At 53.0% G+C, this 18024-nt stretch overlaps 2 protein-coding genes across 2 annotated transcripts; one reads left to right on the top strand and one right to left on the bottom strand.

Moving 5' to 3' along the window:
* Positions 1 to 1564: 1564 nt before the first annotated feature.
* On the top strand, positions 1565 to 6046 carry UMAG_10778 (uncharacterized protein; the record flags this gene model as incomplete). The annotated part of the gene is made up of 1 exon (XM_011390078.1): positions 1565 to 6046. The coding sequence occupies one exon, from the start codon at positions 1565 to 1567 to the stop codon at positions 6044 to 6046; it is 4482 nt and encodes a 1493-aa protein (XP_011388380.1).
* A 694-nt stretch (positions 6047 to 6740) lies between these two features.
* On the bottom strand, positions 6741 to 10239 carry UMAG_10777 (uncharacterized protein; the record flags this gene model as incomplete). Its single annotated transcript, XM_011390077.1, has 2 exons — positions 6741 to 10045; positions 10164 to 10239. 2 exons carry the CDS (start codon positions 10237 to 10239, stop codon positions 6741 to 6743), a joined length of 3381 nt encoding a protein of 1126 aa, XP_011388379.1.
* Between the last annotated feature and the right edge of the window lie 7785 nt (positions 10240 to 18024).

Raw genomic sequence — 18024 nt, 5'->3', positions numbered from 1 at the left:
GCACTCGCAGAGGCGATCGAATCGAGACCGAAGCTGTGACGAGAGCAAGATGAGGAACAATGGCAGAGTCAGGATGAGCGCAGCACGACCTTGAAAATGGGTGCGTGCCTGAAAGTGATCAAGCCGAAAGGCAAGCGAAGCAACGACGCAGGGAAGCAATGAAGCAACGAAGCAACGAAGCAACGAAGCAAGCGTAGAAAGGGTGAGGAAGGGTGAAGGTAGGAAGGGTTCGTGCGTTACACACTCCAAGAGGAAAGCTTTGATCGGGCGAGATTCGTGATTGAATCTGCGCTTCCCGATGCACTCGCCACTTGTCGCCATCGCGTCCGCACTTTATTTGTTGTGCAGGCTACAGGTAAATCCGACGTTGGCAGGCGGGTGGGATACAGACTCTGTCAAAACCAAGCCACCACGCAGAGAGAGCATGATAGGATGGTGCTGTTCGTGATTGTGGTCCTACCTCAACTTTGATCATCAACGGTGAGAGTAACTCAAGCTTGGTCGTTCAGACAGACAGACACCTTGCATCTGCTGTGCAGCAGAGCATGCCAAACCAACAGAACGGCCTGGCCCTACAAAACGTGTTTACTCATATATACTGTGTTGTAAACTATACATACCGTACCTTAGTTATACAGTATATACAGTCACAGAGTAACGTTATATAGAATATATACGTGATAATACGACAGTAACGGCACCGATGCAGAATGTGGAAGCGAGATTCTTGACAATCAAGGATCGTGAATTATTCGTGATTGTTATTTAATAGTATACTGTACATTTTTTGGATTCGTGATTCGTGATTGTGATGGGGCATTCGAGCACAGCACACGGCGTCTCTGTTAATCGTGAATAGTATAATTATCGCTAAATCACGATGTTATAGACTCGCAACTGACACTCGTGACTCTCGTGTCTGTGACTCTGACTCTGTGACTCTGTGACTGGTTGGCTGCCGCTTCACAATTCACGATTCACGCTTTGTCGCATCGGCTGTTGCAACCCACGACCGGTCTGAGAAGACTGACAACTGACAACTCGAATTCTTAATTCTTGATTCGGTGTGTCGTCGTCGTCGTCGTCGTTGTCGTCACACTCGCTTGCTTCCTCTTTCCACCTTGTCCCATCCTCATCGTCTTCTACCTCTCTCCCAATCGACTCGTTCGGATCGCAGCTCGACCCGCAGCTAGGCTTGGTTGTCAGCTCTCCGCCTTGGTCTATCTCTGTCCATTCGCTCGAATCGCACGCATTCGCTTGCTGTGCATCCAAACTTTCTTCCCGCCGCGGTTACCCGACTTCAAGTATCACAACCAACTCCACCCTTGGACATTGGCTACCGGCTACTTGCTATCGATACACGGCCTGACTGTATCGTGTTCAATTGGGACCTTCGAGCTGCATCGACATCCGTCATCCTCGAAAGCCTGATCCTCTCTGCATTGCAGCGCGCCCTTGCCACCGCGAGCTCAATCAACCGCCATCCTCCAGCTTCACCTGTTCAGCCCACGCTCCAGATCTCTTCCCGCTGTCTGCCACCTTCCATCACCGCCTCGAGCAGCGCATGCCATCATCTCCTTATGGCGCAAACGCTTCCACCTCCCACCAGCATGTGAAACAAAACGCCCATCCCTCCGCTCCTTTGTCCCGCACCTCACCATCTCTACCTCCAAAGCCCACAGTCGCCATGAACGGCAACGGTCACTACCATGCTGCTCCGACATCGGTCGCCCTCGACAAGAACAAGCAAACCGCAACCTCTTCTCACAACCTCATGATTGGCGTGCCTCCAGCAGCTACTCCAAACCTCTCACTTGCCCAAAGTCGCCCACCCGATTCCAAACAGTCGAGCGATGCTGATGGCCATCCAGTCTTCTTGTCCTCTGCCAAAGGAAAGCAAAAGCAAGTCGATCCCATCCACATTCCTCTTGCTCAGCTCGAGCAAGAACTCCCTCTCGAAGAGGCCGATCTCATCTCACTCGCCGCACTCGTCGAGAGGCTCGCCAACTTTGGCTACGAAGCCCTTCAAAACCTAGCAGAGACTCTCCCTTCGCTGCCTTCCTCGTCCAAGCGCGCAAAGATCTTCAACACGGCCCTCAATGTACGCAAACAATTCATCAAGCTCCTTGTCCTCGCGCGCTGGTCCAAAGACATCTCTGATCTGCAAAAGTCCAGAAACATCATTGCGCTCCTCTCAGAGCAGCAATGGCAACACGAGGACGTCTTTGCCGGTCTCACCGACATCCGCAAAATCTTGCCCAATGCACGCATGAGAAACGCCGACCTTCCCACCGCCATCGATGTCTTGCACACCGGCACCTATCGAAGGCTCCCCGCCAGCATCAAGCAAATGGCTGTCGCTCCAAAACCTTTTACCGATCAACAGGCGCTTCTCATCGTCTCTCGTCTCGAAGATGCGCTCCGCACCCGCATGGCCTGTCGCGAACTCGTACCCGCTCCGCTCTCCAACTACACAATACATGACGGCAAGGTCCACTTTCACGTTCCTGGCCTCTTCCAAGCCCAGCTCACTGCCAGTGGCTCGGCTCAACACGAGCTCACGCCATCTTCCTCCGATGACAGGTGGTGGCTGCTCGACCTCACTTTCGACGTCATTGCATCTGGCTCATGTGCCGCCTCCTGCAATCGCGCGTTCCCACGCAAGCCAAAGAGAGCCTATCGAGAACGTTTGCGCGTTTGGGGCGATCAGCAGCTCTCCCCCGTCATCCAAAGCGATGGTGTCGACGAGTCCAACGCGCGTCCACTCGACATCGCTGCAGACAAAACCGAGCAAGGCACAGATGTCCAGATCGCTCCCGAAAAGCCTACAGACGCTCCTACAGTCAACGAAGCCAATCCAGCAATAACCGCCACGCACCATGACGACTCGCTCATGCCAACTGCTCCTGTCCAGCGTGACGCACCTCTCTCGAGACTGTTCGCCTTCTTGCAAGAGCGTGCTCTGCATTACCAGATGGATATACTACAACACCAGGCTTACGAGCTGTGCCGGCTCAATTGGGGTTCCAACCTCCGTATTGAGACGGCAGAGCGCCCAAGGAATCTCACTGTCCACTATTGGACTCAGGCGCAAGGTGCGGCTGGCGCGACTCAACGTGTAGAAAGCGCCGCAGCTGGAGGAAGCGTCCAGATTACCATTGTCGATTTGCCAGACACACCCGGTGCCACAGAGACTCTTGCCGCTTTGTTCGATGGTGATGATGATCAGTCAAGTACCACACATGACACAGCGAGCCTCACCACAGTCAAGCGGAGGGGGCTCCAGGTAACTTGGGACGCTGACCGCAGCATTCTCGCCGATGCTCAGTCCAACAACCTAGCCATATCTCCACACAGTCTCGACATAGAGGCGCTGCTCAGCTCGGTCATCAAGCAACACACTCTTGCCTTATTGCGCAACTTGCAGCGTCGAATCCTCGTCAGTGACCATGCTCTCTCTCGACTGCTCCGCCCCGAGGACTGTACCCTTTGCCTAGAGCACATCCAAAGGCAAGGTGACGAGTTTTCTACCGCCACAGAGACCACCACTTTCAACTTTCTTCAGATCGATCTGCACGCAAGCCAGCGTCCACGCACCGCCAAATCCAAACCCAATCCCAAACCCGAGCAGCGCTCAGCATCTTGCCTCGCTCCGCTCCGCCTTAGCGTCGATCCCGTCACTGGACGCTTGCTCCTCGACTCTGAACCAGCTCAATCCACCACCGATCTCAGCTCAGAGCAGACATCTCAGCAAGCGGCCAGCTTCACAGCGTCTATCCTCACAACACGCCCGAACTACGCGCGTCTTGCTGAAGCGTCTGACCGCATAAACGAGTCGATCGATGCGCTTCTTGATGTGCTATACAGACTGGACGTGTTTGCTCGCGTCCAAGAGTGGGAGAGGATGGCTTCCTATCTCGGGCTTCGTAGCGTCCGCAAGCTCGCTTTGCGTCCGCAGGACCTCGCCAAGTTGGGCGCCTCGACCTTGGCGTCGGCTGAGGCAGCACCTCAACTGTTTCTCCCGCTGCGCCAGAGCTTTGGCGGCTACTTTTTGGCTTTACAGCCCTCCGAATTGGCTGGCGTTAGCATTGCTTTGGTCTACGTTGTCCAAGTCATGGATCCTACAGGCACACCCGCTTTGAGTGTACAGTCGATAGAATGGCTCGACAGAGCCAAGATCGCTGCAGCGGCGTCCAAGGTCGGGAGCAGTGGCGAGGATGTTGGTCAAGAATTTGTAGCCACTGAAGCTGGAACAAAACGCAAAGCTCCACCAGGCGTTCAAGGTGAGACCAACGACGTCGATGCCAACTTTGGCTCTTCGGAGCTGACGATCGAAGAGCTCGCCGATGTTCACTCGTACTGCATCGCGCTTGTGTCGTACTTTCGCGTGGAGCAGCAGCTGCGCATGCGAGGTCTTCCGTATCTGCACGTCGGCAGCAACACTATGCGTAGCTCTCCGCCATGCAAGCGGCAAAGGCGACAACAAACCGCCGATGCACGCGATGACGGACTTTTTGGCGAGGATGCGAGTGGCGGTACTGCGAGCAGCGACGACGAAGCATTTGCAGGGCCAGCCGGTGTTGCAGGCGTCGCTGCTCTGGTCCCATCACTCTGTCTTCGATCGATCGACGTACTGGGACCGTCGAAATCGCACCTGGCCAAACCCAACATCTCGTTACGCGTACGCCACTGGGACGACGACGAAAAGTTGTGCGTCGAAATGCGTATCAAGCTGCGTATGAAATCACGCCAATTTCGCACACTGCACGAGGTGGTGGCGTTGGCGGCTAGCTCGGACCAGCAGTCTACATGTGCACTGACGTGGATCGACTTTGACCGAGAAGCGTCGCTGTTGACGTTGACGACACGCGATCTGGATAACTGCATGTCGATATTCCACACGCACTGGGAGCGCGTAATGCGCATGGTGCAGCTCACACGAGAAGTGCTGAACGCGAGTCGAGCATGGCAGCAGCGCGCACTGCGTTTACGAAGGAGCTGCAAAAAACCCGGCGAGCGCGTGGAGCTCTGTCGATTCGAGTTGGACAGCGTCGTGTTTTCGTATGGGAGCATCAAGGTGGATGGGCTAGAAGCCAAGTTGTTGGTGCGCGTGCGTTGGCAAGACGCCAAGCTGGAGATGCAAGCTTTCAGTCCTATCGGCGTGACGCAGAGTGGTGGCTACATTTTAGAGTTTGGCTCGATGCGCAGTGTGCAAGTGGAAGCATTGGACCAGGATGCACAGCTGCGAGAAGATGGCGTGTCTAGGTGGTTTGACGAGACGCACTGTTTGGCGAATCCACACAAGGTGATGGCGTTGGAGCTGAGGCGTACTGTGAATGTGGCTGCTCGGTCCGCAGCGATGCATGCTATGCTTCAGCCGCAAGCGGAACGCATCGTGTGGCGCGGGTTTCTGGAGCTCTTGCAGCACACTTTGCCGCTGGTACGCGAGATGGCGCCACTCGTGGACAAGTGTCTGACGCACGCGCACGTGCCAGAAGTGGAGATCAAGAGCGCGACCTGGTTCCGATTCCGGTTCCAGGATCGATACGCGATCGATGTCCGCTTGGCCACACGCTCGAGGCTGGTTGTATCGGATGCTTCGCGCGCGCTGTTTGCGAGCGAGGTGCGGACGAGCGAGAGCGAGAGCGAGAGCGAGACCACCGATGCGGTGCCTCTCGATGCGGTATTTGGCGGTTCGCAACTGCTCAACGACTTGCTAGACGCAACCACGCTGGCGCGCAAGTGCAGTAAGCCCAAGACGCGGATAGCTGCTCAACTGTCGTCAGCGCAGTTTGGGCCGATCCCCAATATCGAGCATGTCCTGCGCAGTGTGCATGCCAAGTTGGATGCGATCACGTGGATCGATGCGCGTGATCATCGGTCTTCTGCCGCGCGCTTGCGCGTATACGAGCTCGGTCGTGCTCTGCTCATTTCGCTTCCTAGTGCTTCGCACCCGAATGCACAAGCTGCTTACCACGCCATCGCCCACCTCGTCCCTTTGCTCATCGACCGCGTCGAGGCACAGCTTGCTCGCTCCACTCCCTAACCGCGACATGATTCTCGGCTCTTTTGTCCTCGCACACCCCAGAATCGCAACTTGTCTAACCGAGGCTCTCCCGCATCAAGACCTGCTTGGATTTCGGCCACTTTTCGGCAACACCATCGCGTGCAGTGGCGGCCATGTCCCGATCCCCTTGCCGATCGCATCAGGCTAGAGTCGGTGATGCTGAGAGATGCGCCCGCAGTTGTACATGCATCATGTGTTGTGTTGATCACACTGTATCAGTGTCCTATCTGTGCGCGTACCAACCACTTGAACACTTTCCAGTATAACCACATGTGCACATCACACCGTGATTGTAACCCTCGAAACACTCGGACCATGTCGGTGTGCTGCTAGACAAGTCCACGCACTGCGTACGTGCGTGTTGCTAAGAGATCCAAAATCTCGAGTTGCAAAACCCTCTCGTCGCTGTAGCATGTCAGTCGTGAGTTGTCTACTGCGAAACGGTCAGCACGTGTGATTCACATTCACGATTCGCGGAGCGGTCTCATCCAATACGCTCGTGTGCCGTGTCCAATAGCGCCGTAGTGCCTTCATCGTCACCGTGACAAGAGCCGACTCATACTCATCGGCGCGAGAGTAGACACGCGCACACACACACTCAAAACAGTTGTAAATGCACGAGCAAACAAGTTACTAGGTGTACTAAAGAATGACAATTAAAACAAATCGCAAATCAAAAATCAACGCCCAACAAGGCCGTACCTGCGGGACTGCGCTCCAAGCTCTGGATCTGCCTCGTGTGCCAGCCGTCGCTCTGCAGTCTCGCGAGCTGGCTTCCCTCGTCATATCGGTTGGCGGCTACGGCGGTGCGATTGCGACGCTGGTTCTGCGAAGAAGCCATTGCGCCACTCGGCGGCTGACTGCCAGCGCCAGACGACGAAGGACGTATGACGCCCAGCTCCCTGCGCACAACATTGGCCGGCGCTGTCGAAGGACGCGAGGGTCGTCGTTGCTCTTGCTGGCCGAAAGTGGAACCAGTCGCGTTGTTGGCGGTCCGCAGGTTGATGTTGGACGGAGGCATGTAAGCGGTCTCCTTTTCAGCAATCTCGATCGAAGAAACTGATCGCAGATCGCCTTCCCGCGTCTCCTCCGTGATAGCGTCATCAACCGGGTGCACATAGCTGCCACCATCGTGCTGCTGCGGCTGCTGCTGCTGACCTTGGATAAACCTTCTAATACCAAGCGAGCTGTTCATGTTAGCTCCTGCTGTACCTGCCGCCACCGCCGTCGGTGGAATGGGCTTCCTGGACACCGAGTCGTTTCGACCGAGAGGACCCTCGTTGAGCTGCTTCATCTCGTGGTCTTCGTTGGTCTGCCTAGATCGTGAGCTAGTGACCGACTGACGACGAGCAGGCGACAGCGCAGTCATGTCCCGCTGAGGCTGCTGCTGCTGCTGCTGCTGTTCGTACTCGTAGGCATCCTCCCTTGATGCACGCGGGCCGGTCCATCGCTTGGCACTGGGCAGCAAGCTGACCTTGTTCGTGACGGGCGAGGTAGGGTTGTCGTCGCTGAACTTGGAAGCAGTCTCGAGCTTGTCGTCGTCATCGCTGCCAGCGTAGCCCTTGGTGAAACGGGCTGCCGAAATGAACGACTCTTTGTGAGTGATACGGCTAGGCGGTTGCTCGAACAAACCCTTCTCCTCTGCCTCGGACTGCAGCGAAGACGGGTACCTCCTTCGCATCTCGAGGATCACCTCGTGCTCAAAGTCGTCAGCTTGGCGTCCGCGCAAGAGCATCATCTGCGACTTGGAGAAGAGCGTGTAAGGCACAAAGACAAACGGCGTAGCCGAGTTTGGCTTGTCAGAGGGCACCACCTCCGAGACCACCTGCTGACTTTCGGATGACGAGTAGGAGTTGGGTACCGCCGATCTCGCCTCGGGCAACACAGCCTGAACGAGAATCATCTCGGCGGGAGCCGTCGAGTCGTCCAGACTGGAGGGCACCTCGAGCACCTCGGCGCTGATGCGTGCAGTCTGGCAGATCTTGGGGTAGAAGCGCACCGAGTTGTGCAAGGCATCGAGAGCGATGAAAAGAGCCGTCTGGAACTGGATCATGAGCTCGACCGCCTCCTGCTCGGCCTCGTTGTCGTGGTTATCGGCGACATTGACCGACGAGATAGATTGCAGATACTTGCGGCGTTCGCCGGATCGGATTGACTCACGCTCGCACACCTTCATAGCTTCCTCCATGGTAGCTTGATCGAGCGAACCCAAGAAAGTCTTCATCTCGGGCGTGATGCACTGTACATCCGGCAAGCGGTATGCAGGGATCTGATGGCGAGCAAAGTTGTAAACGAGCACGTCCAGACCGCCCTCCTTGCTGGTAGAAGCGCGAACGCCAAAGAGACCACAGTAAACTCCACCGGGCTGAACGACGGGACGCGTACCACGCTTGGCGTAGACCTTGAGCGAGTCGAGCAAGGGCTCCATCTCATCCTTCTGGACAGCGACACGGTCGGCGAGAACACCGGCAAGGAAGCGGGTCTCGGTCATTCGGTAACCCATCTGTCGGAAACGTTCGGTGGAAGCGGCCGAGTTGGGAAGCTCGCGCACGAGGAAGAGCATGGCACCTTCCTCCTGATCGTTTCCCTCGCCAAAGATACTGGGAACAGGACCGTTGATGGAGCTCTCGTCGTCGGCAAATTGGCGCGAAGGTGCAAACTTGTCTTGGACGTCGTTGTTGTTGTTATTGGTGTTACTGTTGGATCCGGTCCTTCGAGTGCCTGTGGGAAGGACGTGGTCGTAGAGAACACCGATCTGCTCAAAGGGAATGTCGAGCTCGTGGGCGAGGTGGTAGGCAGCATCGATGAAGCGGTCGCGGAAGTCGGCCAAGCTCTGGGGGCCCTTGCGGCGCTCTTCCGAGATATCGAACGAACGTCTGCCCTGAGCAATCATCTTTTTGCCGCGACTCTTCCAGAGCGCCTCGTTGCGCTGCGCGTGCTGGTTTTCGGCAGCGAAGCGTGAGGTGATGGCGCGGAGCCAGGGGGTGATGATGGCCCAGTCCCAGGAGAGCGAGTAGAGCCACTGGAAGGTGGGCTGACGATTGTCGAGCGCATCCAAGATGTCGCGCGTGTTGACGTCGGTCTCGATAATCATGAGAGGCATGGTGCCGTCGGGCTTGACGAGCAGACGGCCTTGCTTGTCAAAAGTGGCCGAGCAGACAACGACCTTTTTGGATCTTCTGCGCGCGTCTCGCACAATGAGAGCGTCTGAGACGGCAATGAAGATTGAGAGGCAGATGATGACAAAGCACATGCAGCCAATGGCAATGACGAGAACGTTGTTGCGCTGACGACCGGTCAATAGACTGATCTCGTTGGCACCCGAGATGGTGGAAGCCTTGACCTTGTAGCTGGTACCCCAGACACCAATGTAGTGCATGCCAGATACGGCAGCGGCCAGGATAAAGGCGCACAACATTCGCTTCCACCACGAGTCTTCCCACTGAGAACGGAACTTGAAGAAGCCGGTGAGCGCAACGGTGGCGGCAACGCAGGCAACGACGATCGAGATGGTGACGAGCGTAGGGCTGTAGCTGACCGCGTAGTTGGTCTTGAGCGAGGCCGAATAGTGCATCAGACTGACAATAAGACCGGTGAGAATGCCCGAGATGGTGGTACGGATGAAGCTAAAGGAAACGGCGGCGTCGACGATAAAGAAGGCGGCATGAAGGGCAATTACGGGAACGAAGAGACTGAGGACGGTGAAGCCGGGGTCGACCTTGATGTACCAATTGACGCCGGCGATGGGACGAAGGCTCATATGCATGCCGATAAAGTGCATACCCCAGATACCGACAGCAGCCATGGTGGTGGCAGCAAATGAGAGAAGAAAGATGTTCTTCTTACCCTTGTTCGAGGTTCGCTTTCCAAGAAGGAGGAGAGTGGAGTAAGAGCCAAGCGCCGAGACGGCGATCGAGGCGACGACGATACCGGGGTTGAAGCGTTGGGGAATGCGATGAGTGACATAGTATTCAGCCACTGCGGTGAGGTCTGTAAAAGCGCGACATGGCAGAGAGAGGCGTAAAAGAGGCGAGGTCAGTCTATGTACAGGAGCACACCCAGCGTGATGAGAAGCAAAGCGGGATAGGAAACATACTGCTTGCACTGAAGCCAGGGGGCAACACAGGCTCCATGTAGAGTGCGCGAGGCACGAGCTCGTGGAGGGTTGCCATGGTGGCCAGTTGCTCTTGAATGTGAGTGGTTGGATCAAATGCAGAAGCTGTGCTGGAACGTGGGGTGGGCAGTCGGTGATGTCTTGACAGAATCGTTGGGTTCTCGGTTCGCGGTGCCGAGAAGAGATGCGATGCGTCTGTAACGGGAATCGATCCTGCGAAGTGCGAGATGGGGTGAGATAGGAGGATGAGCTCTGGGTTGGGGCTGGTTGTAGAAAGGAGCAGATGGTAGAATCGGTAGCGAGAGTGTACGAGATTCGGGAACAGTGACGATCGAGAAACCACAACTGAGCAGGGAGCAACAGATATGCCAAGGTGAGGAAGAGAGGATGAAAGATCACAGAAGGGACGTTGACCAGAGGTAGGGCAAGGGCAAGGGAAAGGAAAAGGTAAGAGAAGGGGGGATTCCTATGTGAATGGAACGGCTGCACCACTGATGGTTTTGTAGCGATTCGAGGAGCGAGCTAGCTGGAGAGTGAGTGACTAGGTCCGAAATCAATGTGGTTTCAGTGTACACTGCGAATCGTGATTGGCAGGCGGAATCGAGTTGATCCAAGATGCCGGAAGCGAAAGAACGACGACGAGGAGGCGGACAAAAAAGCAAGGACAAGGAGCGACAGGGAATAATCCTAAGGTACGACGTGTCTTTCTGTCGTCTTTGGCTGAAGAAATGATTGAACGACGGACGGGTTTTTTGGCTAAGAGTCGTGAGACCTGAAACCTGAACCGAACACGGCTACCGAGAGCTAAGAAGAGCTGTAGAAGAAAGACAAGGTTAACCAGCTGACAGCCCACACCCACACCCACACCCACACCCATACCCATACCCATATCCATACCATATCCATACCCATACCCACACAGCATCCGCTCAGACAACCAAACGCGGGCGGGTTAAAAACGACCAATAACGAGCATCCATCCACTCTGCGCTACTCTTTTGATTTATGCTTGTTGGTATTTTTTTTAAAAAGAGGGCACTCGTGACTGTACTGTATAGCTGCCGCGATGGATTCGGCAGTCACAAGTGTGGGAAGGCGGTAGAGTTTTTGTTTTGTGTACTATTCAGTAACTCTGTCGCACCGCCAAGCCGATGCAAGGTTGACTGGGAACAATGACCCTAACAATCGTAATACTTAGTTAACAACAATGATAATCATACAAATAAAACATTTAAATTGCTTCAACGTCTCTGCTAAAGTACGGTAGGTTGAAGAATTGAAGTGAGGCAGGTGGAGGGAGGGCGGAGGCGGGGCGGGGCAGGGCAGGGTAGGGCCAATTGGAAAGCAAAGTTATCAGAAAATATACGCAGTTGGCAGTCGCACCACGCAAGAGACGCGGGACTAAGGTGCAGCGGATGATTTTATTATTACTATTTTTTGCTTTATCATCTTATTTCACTTTTCTCGCATTGAAATAGTACCGTCGGAGTTGTAACTTTTGGCACTCTGATGTACGCCCGATTTTGGGTAGACACCTAAGGAAGCGCAAGGAGGTCTGAAAAGCAGACTTAACCACTCTGACTCAACGCCAGCAAGGAGCGTTGGAACTAATCAATTCATTTATGCATTCGTCTTCATCACACAACACTACCCTCACCCGCCGCTGCCAAAACACAATCAGTCGTGTCTTTCCTCTTCATCACGGAAGATCAACAAGAGGTACATTGCAAAGTGGGTCACAAGCGGTTTCTCGATTCTGTTGCATTCTTTTTTTCGTGCCCAAACCAGCACATGATCCAAGCTTGAGAGGTTGTAGCACTCTGAAAAGGCTTGCAGGCGGCCATGGCGTTGTGTGGCGTTGGGACCTAGCTTTTTCGAATTATGAATTGGTCCACAGGCACGAGAAGAGCTCAAGGGCGTACAACAGGCGCATCGGGCAAGCGGAACGGAGATCGAGACGCAAGGAGGTGAGAGGCAATCTCACCGTTTCTTTGCTTTATTGCTTTATTCCATAATTCACCACCACGTGGCTATCTGGGCTAAAACACGCCAAAGCCAAAGAAAGACCACATTTGAAAACAAGAAGAAAAAAAAAAGAAAAAAAGGAGGCACATAAGACCAGACATACTGTATTCCTCCTATGATTAAGGAGAGAGCACAGAGTCACGAGTCCAACAGCAGCTACTCCACTACATGACTCGGAGATGCGGTGCATCGACTCCACCACTGCAGAGCGCGACCACCTTATCGACACGTCAATGTGCTCTGGCCGTCCTATAAGCTCGACCGAGCGTATCTTGACTAAATCCAAACTGCACCAGCACGCTTGGGCCCTTGTTGGTCCCTCGTCGTCTTAGACATGGATAGATGCAGGCATGTACCTAGTTGTCGAATTTTGACCTTTCGAGCATCGATTCCATTGAGATGCTCGCAGTCAGTCTGATTACTTTGCAAAGCTCATGAGCAACTCACGATTGAATGATGGAGCGTCGATCATGTCTCTAATCAACGTCCATGAATCCTGTCTACCGCCCACTTGTTGTCACTCGTTTCTCACGCATGCCTATGAAGCTGGCTGAGGAGATGGACAGATTGGTCGTTTCTTTGATTTCCAGCAACCCATCCGTTCTTGCCGATGCGTGTCGTTTAGTAGCAATAAGCCTGCCTAATTGTCTGCAAGTTTCTGGCGGAGCGCAAGCACGCAGCACGCAGCACGCTGCACGCTGCCAATGATCCTTTGTAACGCCAGAGTCGACGCCGCCGGCAACCGCCACATTGCGTTCCTACACTTTGCTCGCCGCTCTAATCGCAATTTCAGCCTGCTCTATTTGAATACATTGTAGGTCGTATGGCGACGAAGCGGTGTTCTTGTCGTGGGCGTCGTGCTACATGCACAAGGCGCACAGCGTTGCTCAGCAAGGCACAGATCTCATGAATCTTGCCCGACCTGGTTATCCGAAGCGGCGATTGTATTGTGCATTGCTCGCCTTGGCAACTTACGACTTGGTTGCCTTGTCAGGAACAGTATCTGCTGTGCATTCGTGATTCCGATGCCCATTTTGAACCTCTCGAGAACCTCTCGAGTAGTCTTGAATCACACCGGCAAAGAGGTGCCAGCACCAAGAATCGTAATCATGAAATCCAGCAGGAGTGTCTTGCTTGCAGGTCGTGTCAAGTTTCGAGTGGCTTTTCTGACGCCACGCTCTCTGTGATTCACGAGTCACGATTCACGATTCGCAATCCACAATCCACAACCCACAACCCACAACCCACAATTCACAATTCACAATTCACAATTCACAATTCACAATTCACAATTCACAATTCACAATTCACAATTCACAATTCACAATTCACAATTCACAATTCACAATTCACAATTCACAATTCACAATTCACAATACGCAATCCAAAGTTTTCAAAGAAAAGCTTTGGGGTTTGAAAATGGCAAATCCCAGACCGACACTCGACTCGGGACCACTCTAACTAAGTTATTATTGTTAAATAATAACATCACGGCATTCGGTTGCATGCCCGAAGTTCATCGAATTCAAGCCTCTTGTGACTCACGGACTCACGACTCACAAGTCACATATTCTAGCTTCGGCAAGGACAGCACCACATCAGCTTCGGATCAACGTGTTCCTGAGACCAGGTTCTGGACCGTGATCAGTTGTGGAAGCTCATATTTCTCCGTCAAGTCAGGTGAATTCGACCTTCTGTTTAATGTATCGACTGACTAAACACCATGAGCGAATCGTCTGCCATTCACGATTGCTTTGCTGGCTAAGAAATGATCTGGGGCATCGTGTGTGTCGCTGTACCTGTACCTGTACCTGTACCTGTACCTGTACCTGTACCTGTACCTGTACCTGTACCTGTACCTGTACCTGTACCTGTACTGCGCTTGGTCCTGTCTGCGCCACTCACGACTGTTTCTGACAACAAAATGCCAATAACTTAATCATGTCGGTGACACAGATAGGGTCAAGTGACAGCCTGTGTGACAATCTGAGACACCAGCCACATCCTTGCGACGTACTGTATTATTCGACTTCTTATCAGCTTAGGAAGCGTCGTCTTCCTTTACAACCAACCTATTTCGACGCCAATCTCGACGTCATTCACAATGGCTTCAGCTCATTGAATGATCTTCTGGGAGGTGATCAACTTCTCCGCGTTGCGTCGGAGCTTCAAATTCGAATACAAGAATTGAAAAGAGCAGATCTCAGCACCAACTTCACGATTCACATTCGTGATTGCGCGCGCTTCCTTTAGCTTCAATCACGAATGCTTTTCTCTCTGGCAAGCGCCTTAATTTAAAAGCGAGTTTCAATAGCCGCCAAAGTACTTTCCCATTCAACATACTGCACCGATCACTTTCTGCTTTGGTAACGTGCTTTTCAGGCTGGTCACCGAAAAGATGCTCTGGCAGTCCTTCTCTTTCATAGCTCCACCCATGTCAAGTTCAAGCAAGTCCAAGGGACAGGGACAACGTGCAAGTCACACTCTATAGATGCGACACAGCCAAGTGTATAAATCGTTGCCGTAGCCGATCGAAGCATTTCGCTTTTCTCGCTTCCTGCTTGAAATTTTGTGAACCACCACACCAACAACGGAGTGTACGGCGCATTATGGGAAAGGGGTTTTTTTACATAAGATTAGGCGCGGACATGCATGATGTGTGTTGACCCGTGTGGGCTTTTCCATCGAGTTTTTAAGCGAGACACATTGAGTTGTGACATTTTGGGGTTTTTTCCACGCCTAAAAACTCCCTTGCATCTTGTCTGTTGTTTCCTCTCTCTCTCTCCCTCTCTCTCTGACAAGGACTCTGCCATGAGAGTGTGGAAGAGTAGAGCCTTGGGCATCTTTCGTCTGGCCCGTTGTGCATATCTTGTTCTGTCCCTGCAGGTACCGGAGCATTGCAGTCAGCCTTGCCGGTGGTGAAGGCTGAGCGTCTACAAAGACTCTACCTCTTCGATACTTGCAAGTATCGAATCATTGAAACCAGAAGCCACGAGTCAAATACGACTTGCGACTTTCGGCAAGACGTCTCATGGAGTGTTTTGTTTGCACAGTGCAGTCGGTTTTATTAATCCAAGCGCGCCAGATGTTGGCAGTGATCTTGAATGGTGTATGTTTGAGCTGTGAAGCAACGCCACCTGTTGCTCAACAACAGCATCCTACCTGGTAGAATTTGCGGCTCGCGCATTTGCATAGCCTGTCTCTCGAGATTGCGCTAGCGGGCGAGATGGAAGTTTGCATGTGCTGGTACACCACACGCATGCGGCGTTGCACCGTCACCACTCGTGACTGCTTAACACAACGTGTGCATCTTGTCGCCACTCCGCCGAGTCTGTCATGTTGAATGCGATGGTTTGCTGTTGTCTCACCAATGCCGATCCCAGCTACACTTATTACTGTCGCCTCACAAGCGCCGAAGTCGCGTCGCTACCCATCGTACCTCGAAACAACGTGCAAGCGACTTTCTTCCGTGATCACGCTTGCTCTACGGACATTTCTGTTCCAAGACAGCGAGCGCTTCTCGTACATTCATGGATATAAAAGGAAGCTCTTAGACCGAGACATGGTCGGTCCATCCTCTTGTTTGATTGTGAGCCCGCGTGCATGATACGCAATCGGAATCTTTTTGTAAACACCATGCATCAGGCGACCATTGTGTCCTGCTGAAAATACTCAGAGTCTGAATCACCTCGTAAGCCTTGATTCGTATGCTTGAGCTTGCGACTTGCTGCATCCTAAGCAAGCTTAGCCGCTTCAATTCAAACGGCGCCCCCCCCCCCCTTCACGATTGATGATGGAAAATACTTTGTCCTGCATTCTGTAAGCACCAAATTAACCCCGCATTCGTGACTTGGCTTTCCTTGTCACTCGTGACTCCGACCGAAATTCGTGATTATTGCGAGTTAAAGTAGACAAGAACGAGGATTGAACACGAACGTACTGTATGCCATTCACGATTTTCGCGACCACATGTTTGCTGTGAATGAAGAACAGCGCAAATACAGCTGGTCTCTCTGGAGAGATTGCTAATGAGCAGGCTGCAGACTGCGTTGGCCAGCTTGCTCCAGGTCCGAAGAGAGTTCCGAACGATTCGTGTCAATTTTACACATCTCTACCAGCAATCTGATCCCTGATCCCGCGATCGCTGGATTTCTTGCTCCTTGCACGTCGCGGTTTGCCTGATCTTCTGATGGGCGTAATTACAAGCAAGGGGATGAAGCGACTGTCGTAGTCCGCTGCACCAAGTAGTGCGATTCTATCGGCAGCGTCACTTGCGATACTGTGTCGGTAGCCGAAAGAAGTACATAAGCAGGAACAAAATAGGTGTTTTCCTGTTTGAGTTGGGCCCCAGCCTGATCTCCTTGCCGCCTCCTGTATTCCGCAGGGGCTGTTCGATCCGGGTTCCTCATAGGATCGACGGGCCAGGAACAGCCCAGCTGGTCAAATAGCGGCAAGCACAGTAGTTAACATGACATGATGGCATGCAGGATTGATATACAGTATTTTGACACGCTGCTGCAAGGAGAGCTGTGACGGGTAGTTTAGATCTGGCTTCGACGCTTTTGCCCCGCTGCAGCGCCATTTCCCTCGTTGTTGCACCGTTGAGCCAGCCGTGCGGATCTTGTCTATATTGATAACGTTATTGCATTTCCATAGCTTAGTTTGATTTTTTGATTTTTTTTCTTTTGGTAAAAAATACATAACTTAAACTATCTTTCCTATTTTCTCGCCCTGAACAATGATTTACACGTGACCTTCGGCGTGGGTCCTCGGCACCTGGGCGGGGTTTTTTTTGGTGGCAACAGGTTATTTCTAATGCGAGAGAGAGGCGTCGACCAAGGCAGTGCTTGAAAAGACTCCTTCTGCATCTCAATGCAGACTATGGTTCTGGTACAGCGGGTTAACAGAAGTTGTTGTGGCAGAGCATTTTGGCAGAGCATTTGCGACTCACATTGCTGGCTGGAGGACATTCACGATCGCGAATCGTAGATAGATGAAATGCAGTGCAAGCCTGTCAATCGAGACCACAGATCGCGGCGAAGGGATGGTCGTTGCATGATCAAGGGTCTGCACAGCACAGCAGCACCTCAGGACCACGCTGCCGACGGGTGTTGTAGGTGCAAGGGGCAACAGCGGGATCAAATCGTAAATCTGCCATGACAGTTCGAAGAGCAGGAAGCGCATGTGCGAGGCGTGAGAAAAACTGCCATCTGTTTCCTGGTAAAAAAAAACGTGCATCCCGAATAACGTTCGAACAGAAATGCCCAAGTCGTGAGTCACGAGTGAGACCACGACGTTCGTGGTTGTTTCAGCTAAGTTATTTTTGGCTTTCCTTGGTTGGTTCATCCCGTGGGCGTAAACTGCGCAGTCGTGTGTGTTCAATTTGAGCGAACACCGTCACCTCCCACGCCAAGCAAGCTCGACCTAAAACCACTTTATACTTTCGGTGGCTGAGGAAGCGCGCGCACGAGGTGTTGGTACAGATCCGAGACGCAGTCATGCACCAAAGCAGGCAACCAGCACATTTGCCCACGTCGTACACTGAGTAACGTTAGTTGCTCTCAAACTAGCAGCTTGCCAACCGAGGCGCATAGCTGACAACTGCACGCTTTGCCAAACCCAAAGCTTCGCCCAGCCGAGTATCCGTGTGCATGTCGTGGTGGCCGTGTGTGGGTTAGTTACGCTTTACGGTTTTGTACACAATCACGACTCACAGACTCGTGATTCACAAAACACGCCATCGAAAATTGTCGATGAAACGGAGTTTGCACCGCTGTAACATTCAAAGCCCTTTTCTCCGATTCGTGATTCAGGTTTG

Source organism: Mycosarcoma maydis, chromosome 4 (genome assembly GCF_000328475.2).
Source record: "Mycosarcoma maydis chromosome 4, whole genome shotgun sequence".
Classification (NCBI taxonomy): domain Eukaryota; kingdom Fungi; phylum Basidiomycota; class Ustilaginomycetes; order Ustilaginales; genus Mycosarcoma; species Mycosarcoma maydis.
The sequence above is the reverse complement of the archived record's forward strand: the minus strand, read 5'-3'. Positions and strand labels throughout refer to the sequence as shown.